We start from the raw sequence: 22,289 nt of genomic DNA on the forward strand, positions 1-22,289 counted from the left end.
GTAAATCTCTTTGTGAGATGGAAATAATATCCTCCTATCACAGACAGGCAGTTTCAGGCTGTGATGCTCTACATGGCATATATGGACACCTCACCTGGCAAGAGATGCATTTGAAATTAATGTGACTATATCTGAGTAGACAGATATAAAATTATAGAGTAATGTTACACCCTGGAGTAATTTTCAAAAGGGGAGCAGAGGAAATCCTGTGAGGCGTGGCTGCCTACCTCAGGCAGCTTCTATTAAGCTCCTCCTTTGGATCAAGTCACCATGACACCTTGCCAGGCTTCAAACTTTCAACATTTATTTCTGGTAAATCAAGTAAACTTATTCACATTTACAACGGTGGCAAGAATCTCCTCTTCACGCAACGGCGTGAGGAAAGGGTTCGAGTCTTGTTTCACAAGTGGCCTTGTGAAAACGAAGCCCAGCTGTTTTGAGTCCCTCATCCGGAAAGAGATCCATCATCAACAAGTCTGATGAAACTGAACAAAAAGCACACCCATTGTCCTCAGCATGCTGTTGACTCCGTTGGGTTGATTCCTGGCTCCTGGAGTTCCCACAACTTGGGCTCCTGCATCTCTCCGACCCAGGGGTTCTTGGCTGGTCGGACCCTCTCTCACTTTTCCTGGGTGACCTTAGCCCTCTCCTCTCTCATCTTCCTACCCCACTCATGGGCTGCCTTTTCGCCCCAGTAAGCGGGCTTCACTGAGGTGACCTCTCATCTCCTCCTCTCTGTCTCCTCCCATGGCACCATGAGCCGTTCCCATTTATTTGTCCTTGGATTTTCTAGCCAGACCCATTCCTATCCTGGGGGGAAGGGTCTTAGGATTCACCTCCACGTCCACTGCACCAGCTTTTACTGCTCCCTTCTTCACCTCATCCTCCTTATGTACCTTCTCCTTCTCTTCCTTCACTCCCACATTTCCTACCAGTTTGATCACATCTCCCACTAACTTTCCCGCCTTCTCTAACTCTTCTTCCTGCTCTTCGCCTTCACCCTTCTTGTCATTTTAGGTCTCCTGGGTCTGGGAATGGCACTCTTTTCCTCAATAAGGGACGGCACTCGGACAGGGAAGAGGTCAGACTTGCCTCACGCAAGCATATAGAGTGTCGTCTGTGCATTACAGGCAAAATTTTATTGCAGGTAGATTTGCATTTCTTGGGCTGCTGGTTGAGTACCCGGGCATGCAGCCAATCACGTGGTCGGTCGTGCAACCGGGGGGGGGGGGAAATCAAGCGCACAATGGGCAGCCCCAGAAACAAGTAAGATCACTTACGTAATTGTCCCCATACAATTACACGAGGCAATAGCATTCTGGGTTCTATTACATATATCCGGCCTGTAATGAAACCAACATATTATTTAATTTAAAAACCTATAAAGATTAGAGTTCCTGAAGGGAAAAATATTTAATTTGCTTAAGCTGCTTATGCTTGGAACAGCCTCTATAATCCAGGCAATCTAGTTCTGCCCTGAACTACAAGAACCACTGAAAATAATTAATTGCATTAATCTGTTATGATACTCTGAACAATTTACCCCATCCTTACAGCGAGGCTGCACAATGCTCAGTGTTTAGACTTTTGCAGAACTGGATCCAGTGATGTCAAGGCAAAGAAAGGATGCAAACTTTTGCAACGCTGGTAGACAAAGGGGGTGAGGCGGGGTGGACCAAGACCAAGGAAGGAGAGGAAGTGTGGAGGACAGAGGACAACTGTAGGTGAGAGACTCCACTCCCAGGGAGAAACAGGAAGCAGCTGGGGAGGAATCTGCACAGCAAAAGTCCAGCAGCCTAAAACAAGTGTCCAGAGTAAGGAAGTGAAGTTTGTTGTCAGAAGTCATTTATTAGGCACTGCAGAGCTAGAGGTTGGGAGTTTGATTCCCCCACAGTGCCTCCAGGGAGAAGAGCCAGCCTGTGTAGCCTTGGGCAAGCTGTACAGCCCCAGGGCTCCCCCTAGAGGAAGGGAATTGAAAACCACTTCTGAGTACTCTCCACCTAGAAAATCCTGAAAAGGTCACCATAACTGAATTGACAGCACACAGTTATTGTTCAATATCACACATACAAAATAAAATATAATACAAATAAATTTATTGTCATTGTAAGTCTATACAGTACATAGTATACACATGCAACGAAATTCGCACAGACACCCAGAGTATTTATAGATAAACACTCATCCAAGAGACAAAATAAAACAAGAGAATTAAATTCAACAGGGGTAAGTGCAAAGTACTGCACCTAGGAAAAAGAAAGTAAACACACAGTTAAAAAATGGTGGATACCTGGCTCAGCAATACTACGAGTGAGAAGATTCTTGGAGTAATTGTAAATCACAAGGTGAATATTAGTCAACAGTGTGATGTCCCTATAAAAAGACAAATGCTATTTTAGGCACCAAAACATAGCTATTTGTTACCTTACTTTTTAAATGTAACAATATCCTTATTACCAAAGGTAATTAGTTACAGTTAGCTGTGTTATTTATAACTAGTTACTTCCTGTTCTGGGTCTGTTGATGAACCTAATTATGGGACCTATGGCAGCTGAAGGATTGCCTCCTTCAGTGTGAACCAGAGCGTGAAATCAACAAGTTACTTTTAGGGTAATGAATAATGTATCAAGTAGTTACAAAGTTACTTTTAGGTGTGACATGTAATATTTTCCAATTACTTCCACAAAACATTTTTCAGGAATTGTTCAGGTTTTATGGCATTCTTATATCAGTCTTCAGTGACACAAGTTTTTCTTGGTCTTTTGTAAATATTCATAATGTACAATAACAGAATTGGCCACCAGATGTTAACACAGCGCATTCCCCTGCGTTTTCCTGGCATCCTGGTGACAGCAGTACAATGTGTTAATGCATTTTGAGCAAAATAAATAACTGGGGCTGCTAGGAAGCAATAGGCAAGTTAATGTATTCCTTTTAAAATGTAAGACTCTAAGCTGTGGCCTGAATCAGGATGTGTATTAAGACAGAATGCACAAGCAAATTAGGCAGGTTGCTCTAAACACAAAAGTCTTTTTGCTTGGGTCGTCTATGGAATACTCCTTCTAAGGTGGTCTTGCATGCCACTAACTTTCATGTTTTAGTGCAAGGCAAATACAAGTTCATTGCTTTAGGCAATTTTTAAAACAGGGATTTGCTTTTCCTCTGCCATTGCACTTTTTCCATTTCCCTGCTATTTTATTGCCACCAATTGATTGTGTTATTTTGTTTGTAACTGCTCTTCTTTAATATCTGTTCCAGGAAAAGCAAGGCATAGAGAAGAAGAGGGCAGAATCTCCAGTGAACAACGTTGTTCACCAGTCATCATCTCCCTACCTTCAGATGTGAGCACCCACTCAGCTTCAGTCACAAGGAAAAACGTGAGATGGACCCAAGGCCTCCCCTGCAGAAATATGAGAGATTGTCTTGCACATTGGAGTTCTGTGCACAGCCACCTCCACCTTACCTTGTGTGTGTGTGTGTGTGACTCATGCCAGACAGGTAGATATGTCAACCAGTGGGTACAATATAACAGCAAGTTTTGCAAAATACTTGAAATGAAAATAACATAGCAAAAAAACCCCAAAGATTTATTTTTGTCTGAGACCTCTTCAAATCATGGCCAGTACAGTTCTTACATTCAAGCTAGGACTTACTATTTAATTTGCTGATGCTGGGGACGGTGGTGTAGAACGGCAAGGGGCTTGTAGGGCCAAAGCACTGAAACTTTCTGGGCAATTAAGAGCTATTAACTCGTCCTCCTAATTTGTTGATATAGATGGATCCACATGGCTGCATTTTTGGATCTTCTGGAGGGAGCTGGCTACAGGGATTGTCCTGATGAACACCTGCATTTTCAAATTTGCCACTGCATCACTGGTAGACCATGTTTGTCTCACCCTTGCTGGGGGCGACTGTTTTTTCTTGGGTGGCAGGGGACATAATTGGCCAGGGGCCACTTCCCAATGCATGCAGTCAGAGCTGACGTCTTTCAGCTCTTAAGTAAGAGAGAAAACTATCAATTCAACTTGAGTGTTCTTTCCTGCAGGGAGAGGTAAGGGAAGCTCCCTGTAGCTTTGGGTGGGCAATTTTGTCACATTTCTGGGGCATGCCCTTCACTAACCACCTCCAGTATCTTATCCAGGTCTGTGAGATGGGAAAAGGCCGTATCAGCTCTTACTGTTCTACTTTGGGGGAAATTCTGCATATACTTTTTATATTTCTATTTTTTAAAGATGTTTTTCTTATACTATTTTTTCCTGTAAAAGCATAATTATTTTTCCGCTAGAACCCTCCACTAGAATCTTGCCATATGGTGCTGAATAACCACTGTTTAGTGCCACAGCTTTGATAAGTTGCTATTTCGGACTATACCCTTTAGACCCCCGTATTTGCTGAGGGAGAGTGTTGGCTTAAAAGAGCCATTTTTCGAAGTTCCAAACACTAAAGTTTGCTTCATCGAATTTGCTTCCTTCCTTTTCAGGGTTTCATAGAATGTTTAGAAAGATGACTCTGTCAAGTCCAAGCAAAAAATCTAGTAACTAGTCCTCCCATGATTTTTGTTATCGAAACCAGTGTTTAAGTGAACCTCATCCTGTTCCACTGTTGATCTTTTAAATTATAGGTCTTTATGAAGTCATTGTAAAAGCTGTTTGGCATTGACTTGGCCTGGGCATAGTTTTGGATGGGGAACTTAATTTATTAGACACCTTGGTTGCATAGACATTAGATCAGCCATATTAAGCCTGTAATTGCAATACATCTGTTCCAAAATTATGTGGGAGAAGCAGCAGTGTTGCTAATGAGTCAAAGTGTAAACAGAATCACAAGGAGCAAATTATCAGCCTCCCTGGTGCCATGTTAATTTTAAAAAAAGGAATATACAAAGCTGCCTTATGCAGTCTTAAAATTATTGGTTCACCCAATCAACTCTCCCAGTGTTCCCTGGTGCTCACTCTGACTTCCATCCTCATTCTGGCTAAGGATGATGGGAGCTGTAGTCAACCACATCCAAGAGACAGAGGCTCATATTGAACGGCCACACTGCTCCAGGGTTTTAGAGGGGATGTGCAGTTTCCTGACATGGAAGGTAGAGCTATTTGGATACAGAGAACAGATGCTGCAGGTTTGGGGGGGTGGACTACAACTCCCAGAATTCTTCCCCTTTAGCTTACTTTGCCACTGATTTAACCAACCTTCCCCAAATACCCTGGTCCTTGATATACTGTACTTTTAACTTCTGTATGGAGACAGGCTTGTTACATTTGAAACATTTCCATTTAGAAAATTGTGCCTAGACTATTGGTATGTAAATGGCAGATATCAGAACATACTTCAGAAAGAGAGCTCTGATCAACCTGGAAGTAACTGCATCTATGTGATTTAAACCTTGGTTGCACATTCAGAGTTAACTGATATCCCATTAAACACAACTTCTGCATTTCCTAAGCTTTTAAGAGGGGATTAGAGAGAAAAATGAAGGTCAAATCCTGGGCAGATCCTGATTGACCAGGTTTACTTTGCGCACAAGGAAAAAAAAAGCGAAGAAAGAAATACTCTTAATCTACCTAGCATGCCAATGGGCTGCAAAACAAAATCTTAGCCTGAGGTATACTTAGGAGGATAAGCTTGAATTTAAATAGCTAAGGATCACAGGTTCTTAAATGTGCTTCTCAAAAAGGGGAGGGGGGGAGGAAACTTTCCATTTAATGAATCTGGAATTGGCCACAGTCCAGGGAACATGAAGTATGTTGACGGTCTATTGAAATCAATAATGCTTCAATCCACACCTAAGCCTGATCAATTTTAACAAGATTTAGACAGCCATCTTATGAACAGCAGGGAAAGGACAGGCAGGGGGCAAAGCTGCTTCCCCCACCCCAACCTACACCTGACTTGACTGGATAATACATTCCATAATTCTTTGGCTAGAGTTATAGGAACTGTAGTCTAACCCCTCTGGAGGATGTCAGCTTGAGGAAGGCTGGTAGAGAAGTTTCATGCTTCTTTGCTCTTATATTGCTAGAAGTCACAGCAGGACTTTAGTGAAGTGGGCAGTAAGGCCCAGTATGCAAAATATGGATGAAAAGGCTGAATGCCGTTGCTATTTACCAAGCAGTCTTAATTATTCTGTCCTAGGCTGCTTATACTGTAACTAGTATCAGTGCTAGGCTCCAATACTGTGGCCATCTCATGAGAAGACTTCCTGGAAAAGACCCTGATGTTGGGAAAGCGTGAAGGCAAGAGGAGAAGGGGACAACAGAGGACGAGATGGCTGGACAGTGTCATCAAAACGACCAACATGAATTTGACCCAACTCCAGGAAGCAGTGGAAGACAGGAGGGCCTGGCGTGCTCTGGTCCATGGGGTCACGAAGAGTCAGACACAAGTAAACAACAACAGGTTGCTTATATAAAATCATTACATGTCATTTTATGTAAAATAGATCCCTGCCCACAGGGGCTTGACCTCTGGGAAAGGATACAGGGAATGTGAAGGGAACCCTCCTTCACTTGGTGCCTGCACCAGATACAGACACAAAGACACAAAGCATTCACTGACCCACACACTGACACAACCTGTACATTCCTCGGAGTGCAGCGATGGAATGCTCTCCACGAGATGCATCCCAAAGACAACAGAAAGTCACAAAGACTCTGATTTTGCCAGCGCTTTAACTCCTTTATTGCCATTTCAGTAATTCTCGGACTTTAAAAAGCCAAAAAAAAGGCTTTACCAAAAAAAAAGGAACACAGTGACATTTCCAATACTAATTTTTTTAAACCAGATACAAAGAAAAAACACTGTATTAGGAATCAAGAAGGAGGAGGAAAAGAGGGAGTCAGGCATGCTGTGTCAATCATCAATGGGGCCAACCACCCACAATGATCCGCGTGCACACCCTTCCCCAAGTCCAGGAAAGTTCCGGGGTGCCTCAGCAAATGGCGTAGCGAACGAGGCGTGAACCCCGAATCTCTCGCACTCTCTGGCAATGTCGCAAGATGGTTAGGATGGCATGGAAGCGTTTGTCTGCTTTCAGCTGCGTGAACTCTTCAATATCAGCCTCCACAATAAAGAATTCACCTGGGAACACACAATTTATGGTATTTGTAAATTCCATTCATTCGTACGCCATCTTTCCGCCAAGGAACCAAAGGCCGCATTCAGTACTGTACGTACATGAAAGCCCTTTACAGTTCAGGACCTCAATATTTATCAGAACATCTCCCCTAAAAAAATAACTGCTCCCGAAGCACAGTGTTAAGAGTGTCCACAGCGGGAGAGGCCAAAAAAGATGACAATGAGAAATTGGGCCTTCTCGGGGGTGGCCCCTACTCTGTGGAAAAAACTTCCATCTGAGGTGCACCGGGCTCCATCCGTCCAGACCTTTTCAGAAACTATTAAAGACAAAACTTAAAAAGCTGTCTTCAGGAACATATCCCCTGCTGTTGTGGACTTTTTATTATTTTAAATTTAGTGTTTTTAAAAATGAGTTGGTCATCATATTCTTTAGGTTTGTATGTGGGTGGTGTTTGGGGTGTGTGTGTCCACCAGTCTGTTTCTAAATTGTTCAGAGTACAGTAGTGGCATCACTAAGTGGGGCAGTATACAAGTCAAATAAATAAATGATTCCTCTATTTTACCTCATAACAATTCTGCGAGATGAGGCAAAGAATGTATGCTGCCCCCCCCAAATCAGCTTCATGTTTAACTCTGCCCTACCCCACACTCTAACTCTGAAGTCTCCAGGCTGCGTTTGTGTACACACAAAGTGGTTTTATTTTAACAAAATAAGATTACCTGCCGCCCTCAGAAGCCTCCAGTAGTGAAGACCTCCCCTCGAAAGACATTTCCTTCCAGTTACTCTTTTTTTCAGGGCTGGCTCTGGTACAGCCATCACAGAGACTCCCAAAGGGCAGGAAGCTGACTTTGAAAACTTGCTTATCCTTGCCATAACCACTACACCCTACATTTCATGTGGGCACCAAAAATCTTTGGAAGAATGCTGAGCTGGTCTTATCTATGCAATAATCTTTTACCATGTTTGCATCATTTGAAGGACCAGCCCCCATTCTCCCCTTACCTCCTCCATTGACCTCAGTTTTGGGAACTGTGGTGGGCGAAGGGGGTGTGAAGACGTCTGACGGAGACCTGTGGCCCCCTCAACAGTTCCTGCAGGAAAGGCTTGAACTGTTTTAGACTCAGCTGGGAGGTTGTGACTGGAGCAAAAACAAGCCAGTGAGGTTTCTGGGCTAAGTAAAACACTGAGCCAAGATCCTCCCCATCACTCTGTTGTTACATAACATCTTCACAAGATCACTACCATTCTTTTTTCTGCTAGAGCCTTACATTTTCAGAAAACGAGAGAAAGCCACCAGCTAGGAAGCCTTGGCACTCAAGCCTCAAATCCAGAGCCGATTTTCCGACTGGTGGTGGAAGGTGTGTGCGTATGAATTTAAATGCAGATGAAAGGTTACCTTTTGTATTCTTGTTTTCTTCTTCCTGGAATCTGAAATAAAGGTTGCGGACGGCACTAGACATGGATTTGGTAGGCTGGCGCATGATCTTGTACTTGCTCACCACTGCCTTATTAATTTCTTGAATGACGGCATTCACTTGGTTATAAGTGAGTCGGCCACGCATGTACCTGTTTCAAAGGAAACAAGGATGTTACTGCTCCCTGATAAATCACACATTTGCAGAATGACACTCAAACTCGCAGCTGAACACATCCTACGGCAAACATGCCATAGGAAACCATTGTACATACAAACATACAACGGCAGTGTGAAAATTGTGGAGATTGCTTGACTGAGGGGCAGGCAGCCAACAGAGGCTTTAGATTCTACAATTCAACCAGACCAGAGATGTCTACCTCTCTTTATACTGCAAGATTTATCCTGCTGCAAAATTATCCACCGAATGCAGAGGTTTGATTTGTTCCCCTCTGCATCATTGGCTTATTTAAATTTATACGTCCAGCTGAAATATTCCTAAGGCAAGAGTGGCCCTCCAGGTGTTGTGGAATGCAACTCCCATACTCCCTTCACTGTGGGTTATGCTAGCTACCTAGGGCTGATATAGGTGTTGTTGTTCAAAAAATGACTAGAAGACCCACCTAACTACCAACTGCTGTATTAGGGCCACATTTCGCAACAACAAATTTACTCGACAGAAAATCAGGCCCAGTCTGGACCTCTGGGTAGCGTATATCCAGATACATCTATTTGTTAGCATTTGTGATTCACACTCCAAGAGAAACAACCAATCTGTAGGCTGATGTCATAGTGATGATGATGGTAGTGTCCATCAAGTCAATTCTGACTCATGACGATCCTGTTCACGTTTTTTTCCAGGTAGAGAATACTACTTAGTAGTAGTTTACCATTCCCTTCTTCGGGAGATGCCCTAGGACTGCACAACTTGCCCGAGGCCACACAGACTGGCTTGTCGAAGGAGGCACAGTGGGGGAATCAAACTCCCAACCTCTCGCTCTGCAGCCAGATACCTAAACCACTGAGTTATCCAGACAGTATGCTTATATACTCTATAGGGCTCACTGGGATGGAAAATTCCAGCTTTTGAACCCAAGAGAGGTTTCATGGCAAGGAGTGGATTGGACTTGTTCATTCTCCTCCCACCCCCTCTCCCACGGTCTGCAGTAATCAAATGAAGATCCTTCTTACAGAATAGTGGTTATCCACCTCTGCAGCACAAGATTTATTTATTTTTGAGACTTCAAAGACTCCTCCACCAATGGCCCACGGTCAAGGATTCTGACAGCAGAAGTCCAAAACATCTGGAAATCACTGGCTCTGTGAAATGGGAGGCCCACACATCTGGAGGACCACAGAATGGGAATTGCTTTACAAGGAAAGCATCTCTGTTCTAAACGTAGGTTGAACCTCACAAGTAGAACAGCCAACTGAGAAATTTTGGGAGCGGCTGCCGAAACGGCAACTTTCTCTAATAGAAAGCTTGGTCCTAAACCATCCAGTTACTCCACCCAAAGACGGTCTTTTGCTTGTGTCCCCCAGAAGCAAATAAGTCTTTTAGCTGATTGTAGATCATCAGATCATTTCCTCATCACTCTCCTTTCCCTCCCTCAGTCTGGTATCCGCCAAGACAAGCTGACTGGTGCTTTGAGAAATATTACCGATCAAACTCTGGGGATGGGAGAGGGAGAACTCGTGTTCTAAAGTGTAAAGACAGTGAGCGATGGCTAGCGAGCAAAATCAGCTTGGTGTTAATAGGTATGAATGCCTCTGTCCGCCCATACAGAGACGTCAGTGGCAAAAGGCTCAAACCAGATAATATGAGATGCGCCTGCAGCAAAAGCAGACAGGGAAAAAATATAGAAAAGCATCAACGCTGAAAGTTGTGAGAAAACCAAGGGAGGAGGGGATGAAAATGTCGAGGTGAAAAGATTTTGGAAGAAAACAAGATTTTCCATGCAATTCTTTGTATTCAGCGGTTGATGCTAATTTGAAGCACCAGTGCTGTTCAGATGTTAACATTTGGATATACTCAACCGTAAGAGCCACTGGAACACTCTGGTCTCTCCCCCCCACCCCCCGGCTTCATTGCTCTTAATGGAGGGAGGGCAAAAGAGCCCTCTCCTATTGGTGGAAACGATCTCGCTTCCAGCCACATTGCCCAACTTGGCTGCACTTTTCTAGATGCTTGAAGGGCCTTCAGTTCTCACTAGGGCTTCAGCTAGCAGCTCATCCCCTCCTCTCCCTGAAGGTATAGAGGAGAAAAGAAATTAACAGATGCAGAACTGGGCCTTGGGGGCTAGCGGTCTGGACCACTAAGTGACTAGGTTACTCCGAAAGGGTAGGGCTTCCTCCCTCTGGCCTGCATTAAAATCTACCCGGCATATTGGTTTCCCGTTGACCCTTGTGTATAAATACATCTAGCTCACCCAGCAGTAATTGCTCCGGGAGCAGAGCTTTTTTGGGGGGGGGGTGTTACCAAGACTCTTTGTTCAAAGACCATTTCCCTGCAGCTCTATCTGCCTGCCTTCACTCTTTTCTGGACATCTCCATACCATTCGGGGCCTTGATTTCCTTTGAAAGGTGGGAAGGCATTCCGTTTTTCTCCCCCGCTCTCGCCCTTTCTTCCCAAACCTGAAAAAGGATTCAACAAATACCTATACACCAAACTAACACCAGGATAAGGTGGCCACATATGATCTTCTAGGCAGGACAATCCTCCTTTGTGTGACAGGTGGCCTCCTTTTGGTGGCTACATGAACACACTCATCCCAAATAAGGGAGTGCGAAGAGTCTTGCAGGTTAGCCTCCTCTCTTGATGTCATAATATATGATATGTGCGACCTAGTCTCTATATGTCAGTGTCCATGGGTTGGTTGACACAAAGACCATGGGCTGCATAAAGTACTCGAGGCCATTTCTTGCATTTCTCCCTCTGCAAAAAAAATAAAAATCTTTACAATTCTGAAATTCAATGACCAATCAAAGTTAAATGGCCAAATCCAATTTAAAGCATGGGTTTTGTTTGCTTCAAATCCCTCTAGCCGTTTGCTGTCAGACAGGGAGAAAAACATCAGGACTGCAGCTGGAGGTGTGCCATTGAGCCTTAAAGTGCCCCCTCTGAAATTCTTTGAATATCCGAGTGGAATTTGATTAAATCTACCTTTAAGAGACATTCAGATAGGAAAGACAAGGGACACCAAGAAGGCTGCGAGTACTGTATAATGTTCCGGGCATTTTATCTTTGAGCTGTTCCTCAACTTAACTACATAATATGCACCAAAGATCAACCCAAGGTCAAATGACAGGACAGATGGGGAGAAGAAGGTGAAGAGGATCCATGATTAATTAATTGCTTCAGCCCCACGACTCAAATGCTGCTTTGCAATTTGCTATTGCGTCGAGGCCCCCAGAGCCTGACCGTATCAACTTCTCATTCAGCGCGGCATTAAGACAACACGGGCACAGAATAAATTAGGCGAGGAGATGACGGCTCAGGTCACAGAAGGAAGAATTTCTGCTGTCAGTAGGTGGAAGGAGGACAGGCGGCTAACCAAGGGGAAGAAGGAAGAAAAGGGGGAGGGTAATTAGGGAAGAGAAACAGCCAACACAGTCTTGCCTCTTACAGGACAGCCATCTCCTGTCAGAGGTGTTGGAATACAAGCTCCCTCATCCATAGCCAGTATCCATGGTGGCAGGGGATGATGGGTGCTGTAGTCTAACCCCTTTAGAGGGTGCCTGGCTGGGGAAGTCTGTTTTGAGGCTAATCAGCAAAAGAAAGAGGCATGCAGCCAGATGGCATCTCCCAGCACTGTACTTCCAGGATACGCAAGGACACCACACTCCACATTTTCCACCTACTCAAAGACTAGCTCTACATGGCTGAGTTCTTAAAATAAAAGAAAGGAGATGGGAAAGGGAATTTAAGCATAAGCAGCTCTTCAGTCTGGCAAAATGAAAGGCTTCAGAACACTCAGAATTGTGTCCTAAGAATCTTTTTCCATTGTATAAGTGCATACCGTTCAATAAATGCATTGAGGTTCAACCTGGATTCAGAAACTCATAAGACACTAGAGACCATATTGCATGTACAGATTGACTAATGCAGTACAAAAAAAAAATTCAGGTGAGAACACGGCCACACAGCCTGAAAAATGTACAACAACCATTGGATCCCAGGTTGTGAAAGCCTTCAAGAATAAATTGATAAAGCCTTTACATTTTTTTGGATCCTGAAAATATAAGGCTCATTTTAAAGGAAACTGTGTAGCACAACACTTGATTTTCCTAATGTATATATTCTGGACTAAAGCCAATTGTTAGGACGGAATATGAAGAAGCAAAATGTCCAATTTCCATGCAGGGGGTAAAATGTAAATACCATATGGACAGACATGGAGAGAACTGAACGGTGCTCTGTATGCTATCAAACTATGTTCCACAGTTTAAGATGGATATCAACAAGGTGAAACATGACTACAGGGTGACAAAACTGGAAAATAGTCTGGAAACCACATCCTATGAGGAAGAGATCTAGGCACCTGCAGGCTGGAGAAAAGATTAAGAGATGACATAATGACCATCTTTAAATATCTCAGCAGCTGCAATGTGGAAAATGGAGGTAGCCTTTTCCTACTCTTCTGGAAACCTGAACCAACGGATTAAAAAAAGGAGATATGACTAAAAACTGGGAAGAATTCTCTGATAGGAAGAGCTGTTTGATAGTAGAACAGATTGTAGAAAGTGATGGGAGGTGGAGGGTTTTGAACAGAGTTTGGGTGGGCGTCTGTCAGTGATGCTTCACTGAAGATTTCCTGCATCATGGACTGAATAAAATGACGGCATCTTTCCCACCTGGACCATTCTGAGAATTCCAAATCAGGTGGACAGATGATCTCCACACTGGTAAAAATTACATTTAGACTCAGTGACTTTGCTTTTGGCCTTCTCACTGTATCCTCGGCTCTGTAACCTGTACCCTTCCAAAGCTTACATTATATGAGAATTTGACTTGCATGATGAAAGGATCTTTGCTCCAGTGATATCGAAATAGAGAACCTTCCCCCCTCCTCGTTCAGGAGAAATCATTTACTTACGCAGGAACACTCTCAAACTCTTCTGATGTTATGAAGGATGCTTCCTTAATGCGCTTGGCCTCTTTTGCCTGCTTCTTTACATGCACCACTTCAGCATCTTTGTTTTGCTCATTCTTTACAGTTATGCTCATAGCACTGCAAGCCAATCAGAGAAATGGACACACAACATCTATCACAAAGGCAGCCACAAGCACACTTGATATTCTTCTCTGATACAAACACAATTTCAAACCTTAATGATGACTTCACTACTTGGGCCCAATAATCATAAACTTACTGCTGTTCATGAAATGTTTGCATAGCATGCCACGGCTAATTGTAGCTAACTGACGAGGTGCCGAGACACACCTCTGTCATGTGCTTGGTCACATGCCCAACTGCAGAACCAAGATCATAATTCTTGTTCATTATCAATTACAGTAACCCCCACATCTGCTGGGGATTGGTTCCGGCCCCCACCCCCGGATGTTAAAAAACAGAGATTATAGCAAATGCTATACATAATGGCATGTTCTCTGGCTCCCTTTAGTTCTGGAAATAACATAAAAACGTATTTCTATAGTGAACACTATACACAGCATAGTCTCTAGCTCCCTCCAGTGGTCAGTTCTGGGAACATCCTCAGTAGAAATATACTGTATATAGTATTTTGGGGATTTTTCTTTTAATATTCTCAGACCTTGGATAAGGGAATCAGTGGATATTGATCCCGTGGATACAGGGGTCCTACTGTACCTGCAGCACGTTATGCAAAGCTTGTGCGAACAGCAGGAGGATTCCGACCAAGGCTTAAAATGGAAAATCTGAAACGCCAAAGTCTTCACAAGGTCAAAGACAAGCAAATGCAGCATAGCAGACGCTTCTCCTGGGCTATAACCCACTTTATCAGATGCCCTGCTTTGTACCACATTACATTTTAATGAAAGGAAATATAGATGGGAATGGCTCTCCCCCCCTTCTTTTGCCTCAAGTTGTACAAATGAGATTTCCAGATGTTTCTATAAATCCTTTCCTAAACCTGTGCAGTGGTGCCTTGCTTGACGACGTTAATTCGTTCCAGCGAAATCACTGTAGAGCGAAAACGTCAAGCGAAATAAAAAAGCCAACTGAAATGCATTGAAAACCGTTCAATGCATTCCAATGGGCTGAATACCTGCTCGTCCAGCAAAGATCCTCCATAGGGGCGGCCATTTTCGGTGCCTGTAGTGCGAAAAATGCCTCCTAAAAACATCGGGGAGCCATTTTGAGCAGCCAGCGGCCATTTTGACAATCTGACGATCAGCTGTTTTGATCGTCGTAATGCGAAGAATCGGTTCCTGAGGCAGGGAACTGATCATCGCAAAGCGAAAAAAACCCATTAAAACATAGTTTTGCGATCGCAATTGTGATCACAAAAACATCGTTCTGACGCGGATTCGGCATTATACGGGGTAATCATTAAGCGGGGCATGACTGTATTCCGAACAGTTCTCACTGCAGTACATGCCAATGAAAACTGTGGAATCAAAACTGGTATCCCACGATGATTCTTCAATTAAATCTGTGACAAGGACATCAGATCCTTCACACTGAATCAGGCTGAAAAGAATTCAAGTGGATGGCTAGAACAGTGCAGTGTAATCAGGGCTACGTGCATTCTGCCATCACACCAAACCAACATAGAGACAGATACTCAACAGCACAGTTCAGTACCCTAAGGATCTGAGTTCTGTTTTCCTCTTCAAACATCAACGTTCTAGCCCTTGGGAGGGTTTTACTTTTGCTCTGCGAGAGCAGAATTTTGTTCTGGCTGCGGCTGAATCAACTCCGGTTCTCAGATGTTCATCCCCAGAACATCTGGATGGAGTTAAAAGAAGTGTACAAATTATACCACTGGAGAATTACAGTGCACAGAAAAGCACATTCCAGTACTTAGCTTCACAGTACAGATCAAGATAGTTTGTATAAATTAGATTGGGGAGTACTGTGACATGAAAGCTACAGGGCCATTTCATCTTAAAACTGTTCTATTACGGTACTTAGAATAGAACATCCCTGGAATAGCACATTGATTACAAAGTGTTGACAGATTCTGCTTAGAGTAGAGACTCAACGCTCTCCAAGAGGTTTTGGACGAGAGCTCCCATCAATCCCAGTCAACAAGACCAACGTCAAGGATTATAAAAATCAGGGTCCAACAGAACTGGAGGGTACCAGACTGTTTATCATGGTGTACACACCGCAGTGATCTCTGCCATATAGCAGGAAACATACCTGTTTGGGTTGGCTTTCGGAAGGTGAATTGGCATGTTTTCTCCAAGGTGCCGGGCTTCGTTATAGTCCCTCTCTAGAGTTTCTTGCAGCTCCTGTGATTAAAAATACCGCCGACTTCATTGCAGGGGCCAAAAGCCATAATAACATGGGTCGAAATCGCTTTATGAAGTGAACAGGTAAGTTAGGAGCAGGCTTTCAACGGGGATACTGTACTGTTTACTTTTTTTAAAAAAAATTGTGTGTGTTTTAATTTAAGAAAATGTTTTATTTCAGTGGCTTTTTAATAGGACATTCAATTTTTAGTGGGCTGGAGCACTTGATTGCGCAATAATGGGTCAGGAGTTTGAAATCCTATCCTGCCTCATGGGAGGGATCTGTGGTTGATGGGATTACTTTCCCTACTACCTCTACAGCCTCGGGCTAGATGAAAGGCCCCATAGCATCAACAGCAGGGACTGGTAAACCAATTCTGAGTACTTCTTACCCCCAAACCCTGGGAGGGTTACCGTTAAGTCAGAATCAACTTGACAGCACATAACAGTAATTATTATTTAATAACACAATGTGTTTAAAAGAAGATTAATATTACTTTTATCACAGGACTTGTGCACTGCTTGTAAGGTAAAGGATTCCCTTGACATTTAGTTCAGTCATGTCTGACTCTAGGGGGCGGTGCTGATCCCCGTCTCCAAGCCATAGAGCCAGCATTTGTCCATAGACAGTTTCCGTGGTCACGTGGCCAGCGCGACTAGACACAGAATGCCGTGACCTTCTCACCGTGGTGGTACCTATTTATCTACTCGCATTTTTACATGCTTTCAAATGGCTAGGTTGGCGAGGAACTGGGACAAGCGACGGGAGCTCACTCCGCCGCGTGGATTCGATCTTACGGCGGCTGGTCTTCCAACCTTTCAGCACAGAGGTTTCTGCGATTTAACCCACAGTGCCACCATGTCCCTTTTAGAGGTATCTATTTTTAACTAATCCCTAAGCCACTTTGAGTCCCATACTGAAAGAAAGGCAGAGTAGAAAAACAACAAATAAAAATGACAACTGTTGAGTGGACCAGCTGATTGCTTCCGTGACCATACACAATGTCCCTGATTAATCTCTAAGCATGATACAATTTCAGATGGAGCCATCAAGTGGCTGTGGAGAAAAGACATTACTGCCAAACTGTCCTTAGAACCATCCACCAGGCTAAGTATGAGCAGTTATTGATAACTTTCCATTTAATTCACACATCATTTGTTTACCTTATTTCCTGTCTATCTTACCTTTCACCAAAGTCATGGCTCTCCAATCATCTGAAAAAGCTCAAGCCGATGATTCTATGGCTTCAAAGGTGGTGGCAGAGAAGATTTCTTGCTTGACCCTGATGGACTAGGCTATCAAATGAGCTCTCCTCTAACCTGATTAGGCTCTGAACTTGCTACTCCCATAGGTCTTGACACTGCCCATGACAGTCAGCCCATAGAAAACCAGAGCACTTGTACAATTTTGCTTTTTGTGAGCAGGGGGAACTCAAAAGGGATTGTATCAGCTACTTGGCCATTTCCTCATTCCAGATGCAATAACTGCTTGTCAAAATCCCCAAGAGTTGTAATAAAATCATTTAAATCCATCGGCTTCCTGGCCTAGGTTGCTGGTCCAGCACAGACTCCAAAACACAGTTAAGTTTAAACCTTACCAAATCCACCCCTAGAAAAGTAATTACTGTACAGTGGTGCCCCGCTTGACGACGATAATCCATTCCAGGAAAATTGCTGTTAAGCAAAATCGAAGTTAAGCAAGAAAAAAACCCATTGAAAACTGGTCAATGCGTTCCAATGGGGAAATACCTCATCGTCCAGCGAAGATTGCCCATAGAGAACAGCTGATCAGCTGTTAAAAATCGCTGTAATGCGAAGTAGACGTCCGGAAAGCAGCCATTTTGCAAAGGGAGTGAAGCCATTTTGCGGAACCGGAAAAATCATCATATAGCGAGCAAACGTTTCGCGAAGCAGGCTCCTAATCAACATAATGCGGATTTCCCCCATTGGAACCATTGTTTTGCAATTGCAAAAAAGCCATCGTTAAGCGATTTTGACATCATGCGGGGTAAGCATCAAGCGGGGCACCACTGTACATAGAAAATGGCTCCAAGTCTACTATTCTATCCAGGGAACGAAAGAACCAGAGAGTGGCCTGCCAAATGAAAATAGCCAGATGTCAACTGGGAAAGACCCACAGTTGCCATGGATGCTGTGAACTCCTGAGTCACAGCCAGCAGGACAGCCTCTATATGTTACTGTATGTGGAATTCCCCCCCCCCCCAGCAGAACAAATGAAGGAGTGCCTAGCGCCATCCCAGAGGTCAACCAGACTAGTCTGAGAAGAGAGGCCGGCGATAGACTTGAGGGAGCGCTGCAACAAAACTAGGAGACATCCTCTCTTGTCTCACCCAGCCTAGTCTCCACAATAAAAGCCAGGTCAGGAAGCTCATCCAGAACTAGTTCCTAGATGGCCTTTGTTTTACACTCACTGAGCTGAGATTCATCAGCACTTCTTCTAAAGGGGTGGGGAGCTTGTTACCAGGGCTGCAGAGGGTCTTGGAACTGAGGCATGGTTTGGGAAGAATCAACACAAAAACTTGCTTTAATCAGTTGCCAAGCCTCAGGAGTAGTCAAAAATCTCAAGACGTCAACACTTTGTTTTACTAATGCAAAACACGGTAAGATGTAATTCCAGTGAAGGCTGGCCCAACAAATACAGAACACAGAACAAGTGAAACTGAAGAGGTAAAGCCTTGCAGTGCAATGGTTCTACTCCATATAGGATACCACCATTGCTAGGGCAGAACACCACATTGAAAATACTTTATTCAGATGTTCTTCATTGACTTCCTGCTGCATACAGAAATATCTTATAAATAGCATATTCCTCAGCATCAAGGAGCAAATCATCCTACCAGTGCTCATGTTAAAATAATTTTAATATTATGCAGCACCCTCACATAACAGGCAATAAAGTTCTCATACTTTCTTCATGCAAATGTATTCATGCAAGCTTGGAAATCATTTAAGTGTACAAGTCTCAGAGATCACTTACAATACGTTTTCAGCGTTGCTTACCTTGAGTTGATGGAGTTGCCTCTCCTGATGGTGACATTCCAGCTCCACCTTGTTGAGGAGGTTGTTTAAGAGAAACATCTCATGGACTACCTTACTAAGAACTGTCTTCAAAGATGGTTCCTGGTCTGGCAAACAAGGGAAGCAAGTCATAGAAACGGAAAAGAAAATCAAAATACAAACGGTGGCCTATTACTGAAAGAGATTGTCTACATTCCTGCTTTCCAAAGTCTCCATTCTCATTACTCAAAATCACGCATCACGACAACCACCACGATGGATTAATTTCCAATTAACCAAGATGCTTCCCAGTCCTCAGCTTGGAAGCGTTACTTTTTTTGGACTCCAGAAGCCCCTAGCCAGCATCTTTCAAAACTCTGTCCCACTTTAGCTGATACTCACACAAACACTTTTTCCCTGTGAAACATGCTGCTTGCACAAATCTGTATTTCTGCCATTAGGGGACCAAGCTAATGGAGAGGATCATTACCAGGAGGAACATCAGATGAGAAACTGACCAAAGCAACTGTGCATAGAACAGCTGAATTTTTGTGCCATGTTGCTTTTAAATATATTTTTAGTGTTGATTTTATTTGCTTAATTCTTTTTAAATATTTTACACTTACTGTTTTCAGCTTTTAAGTATTCTCTTTTAATAATGTAAGCTGTCTTAGGTCCTTTTTAAAGGAGAAAGGCAGGGTCAAAATATTTTAAATAAAATAAATAAATAGTTGAAGTGTGCATAAGAGAAAAGTGTACTGATGAAACCACAAGTCTTCAAGATACTCAGAATATATTATTGGTGTATTAACACTGAAATTAACATATGCATTTGGAAACACTAAGCCAGCTTACCTATCTTTCTCAACTGAAGTGACTTCTTGATATTTGAAATCTTGGTGTTGAGATGAGCACATAAATCATTTAAATCTGAACAGGCCATGTTGTGTTTTCCTGTGTTAAAATGAAGAATAGGTTAATATATTTCATTATAAAGACTATATGAGTTGACACTTTTCACAAAGGGAAAACATAAATATTCTATAAGTACTTTCTAACACAAAAAATGTTAGCAAACTTTGAATAGAGGCTAGAAATATCTAGCCCCCTAAGCCAGAAGCATTAGTAAGGCCGAAGTGGCAAACTTGTTAAAAAAGATTATAATTGAAAGTCAAACTAGTTAAAACATAATTGCACCTCTTGGATTTAGCAAATAGTGTCTCCAAAATGATTCATTAAAATTTTCCCCTTTGATGTGGCACCCATTCCAATGAAAGATTATAGAGTTGCAAGCACATAAGGCATGTTTCCATTCTACGTGTATTTGTTGTTGGGTGGGGAGAATCAAACCTCGCTCTCCAGCCTACAAGTACAATATGCATATAGCTTCTTTAGACATGCTAAAGAACTGATTGGATGCATGCGTGTAAAAGAAAAAAGATATATGCTTGGACGGTAACGCCGCTAGGACAATTGCCATGGAAACCATAGACACCCCCTACTCCAAACATTATACTGTATACAAGAATACAGTAAAAGTAATGCAGTAGCTGAGCTACCGAACTCACTTCAACCACGAACTCGCTAAGCAGTCCAAGATAAGCCACTGAGCCTCAGATGCCACCTGTGGTTTGCAAAATAACTTTTTTTTCCATGATTACTTTAAGGATTATAACAACCTAAATTAAGCTGAATATTTAATATTATCCCTGCAGTTCATAATAGAAAACAATTTAACCAAATCCAAACTTGGATCCTTACCTTTCTTCTTCCTGCTTGCTTTTTAATCCCCTAATAAGAAGAACACGGTAAGGTATAAAAGAGGAAAATGCTTGGTGGCATTCAGGTTGTGGCTCATTTTTCTTTGCCGCTTTTATCATTTAGGTGAAGGATTTTTATTATTTTGATTGTTGTTCGTTTGTTATTGGTTATAACTGCTGGAAAGATCAGTGGTTTGGGCCAATGGCTACAGAGCCAGAGGTTCAGAGTTCGAATCCCCCCACTGCGACTACAATGATCCATAGGGTCCCTTCCAGCTGTGCAATTCTAAGAGGATGATAACAGCTCTCTCTATACTGGGGTGTGCAGGCAGAGCAGCCCATAAAGGAAAACAACAAAATAACAACAACAACAAAAGGAGCAAAGGGATTAAGAAGAAACAATGGCACCTGCATCCGCCTGCGGTCCGTAGGTCTCTCTTTCCCCTTCCATATCCAGGGTCAATTTGCATAGATAGATAAACGCCCGACCGACCGACCGCCTGCCTGGAAGAACACCAGACGCTCTCTGTATTCAAATCACCCGCCGCACTGGTTCTTCGATGCTAAATCTCGCGTGAACACACGCACCTCACGCCCGGGGGGGGGAGAACAACAGCTGGCTCCAGTTACATCCGCCCGTAGAAGGGAAAAGGAAACTAGAATGGCCGATAGGGGTCTATAGAGATAGAAATGTAGAGTCGTATGCACAAAAAAGTCTTTTTTTTTTAAAGCAGAGTGGGAATCTCCTCTGCTTGGGGTGAGGGAGGAACAAATCTAGCCCATGGTGGCCCCAAGCGCTTGGCAAAGGCAGGAAGAAGAGTCACCCCGCCTAGGAAAGCAAAACAAATAATAATAATATATTGTGATATTAGTCTTTAAGGAGCCAGTGCGTCTGTCTGTCTGTCTGTCTGTCTAAACGTACTGGCACCTTAAAGACTAATATCACAGTAAGTTGTATTTAAGCCCCAGACTCAAGAAACCGCCCCAGGCAGTCCCCCTCAATTCCCTAACCGTTCCGGCTTTAAAGTCACGCGGACTTTAAAAAGGCAATTTTGGAAGAGCTAGCTGGTTATTCCGTGCAAAGCAGATCCGCGGCAAAACCCTCAGAAACGAAACAGAAGAAAAAAAGACAGAAATCATGTGGCACCTTCATTTTTTCCCCCTGTTTGTCGAACGAAGTGGACTCGTCCACTAAAGCTCACATTAAAATACAATATTCTTTAAAGGGACCGATTGCATTTGTCTTCCGTGTGGAAGAGATTGTCACTCTCGAATTGGCCTTCTCAGCCACACTAGACGGTGTTCCAAGTCCTCCACACAGAGCACGTGACCATAGTCTCTCGAGACTGAAAGATGCTACAAGGTGCCAAACGTTTTTGTCTTTGTTTTAGATTTTGCCTCAACAAAGCAAGGTACACCAAAGGGTTTCAACCAAAAAGGTGTAAAGGCCTAGAGCGCCCATAGGAAGCCATGGGCAATTTCTGCCGGAAGTTTGGCTCCCAAGCCGTGCCTGTCTCTCCTGCCCCCTTTATGGCGTCTTTACGATGAGAATCGGAAGTGGGGGGTGGATGGGAGCGT

The 22,289-nt window shown here is 43.3% G+C and overlaps 1 protein-coding gene across 3 annotated transcripts; it reads right to left on the bottom strand.

Annotated features, from left to right (window-relative positions):
- Positions 1-6,657: 6,657 nt before the first annotated feature.
- SKA1 (spindle and kinetochore associated complex subunit 1) lies at positions 6,658-21,930 on the bottom strand. Of its 3 annotated transcripts, none has more exons than XM_020811044.3 (8): positions 21,859-21,930; positions 21,120-21,215; positions 19,807-19,905; positions 18,955-19,079; positions 15,842-15,933; positions 13,589-13,723; positions 8,475-8,644; positions 6,658-7,080 (listed from the first exon to the last, which is right to left on the bottom strand). In XM_020811044.3, the coding sequence occupies exons 2-8, from the start codon at positions 21,160-21,162 to the stop codon at positions 6,932-6,934; spliced, it is 813 nt and encodes a 270-aa protein (XP_020666703.3). In that variant the 5' UTR covers positions 21,163-21,215; positions 21,859-21,930; the 3' UTR covers positions 6,658-6,931. The 3 variants fall into 3 exon arrangements, with proteins under 3 accessions (XP_020666703.3, XP_072849036.2, XP_078240261.1); XM_072992935.2 differs by lacking the exon at positions 21,859-21,930 and adding an exon at positions 20,713-20,742 and having other exon boundaries at positions 21,120-21,841; XM_078384135.1 differs by lacking the exon at positions 21,859-21,930 and having other exon boundaries at positions 21,120-21,841.
- Positions 21,931-22,289: the final 359 nt, after the last annotated feature.

This window comes from Pogona vitticeps, chromosome 2 (genome assembly GCF_051106095.1).
Source record: "Pogona vitticeps strain Pit_001003342236 chromosome 2, PviZW2.1, whole genome shotgun sequence".
Classification (NCBI taxonomy): Eukaryota; Metazoa; Chordata; class Lepidosauria; order Squamata; family Agamidae; genus Pogona; species Pogona vitticeps.

Bases quoted from the DNA above. Each gene is read 5' to 3' on its own strand.
- SKA1 (XM_020811044.3), bottom strand. From the start codon at position 21,162: ATGGAAGGGGAAAGAGAGACCTACGGACCGCAGGCGGATGCAG. The intron at 8,645-13,588 runs GTAAGTAAATGA...CCTTTGAAACAG, and splicing joins GAGTTTGAGAGTGTTCCTGC to GTACATGCGTGGCCGACTCA. The intron at 7,081-8,474 runs GTAACCTTTCAT...GTGTGTTCCCAG, and splicing joins AGAAAACAAGAATACAAAAG to GTGAATTCTTTATTGTGGAG.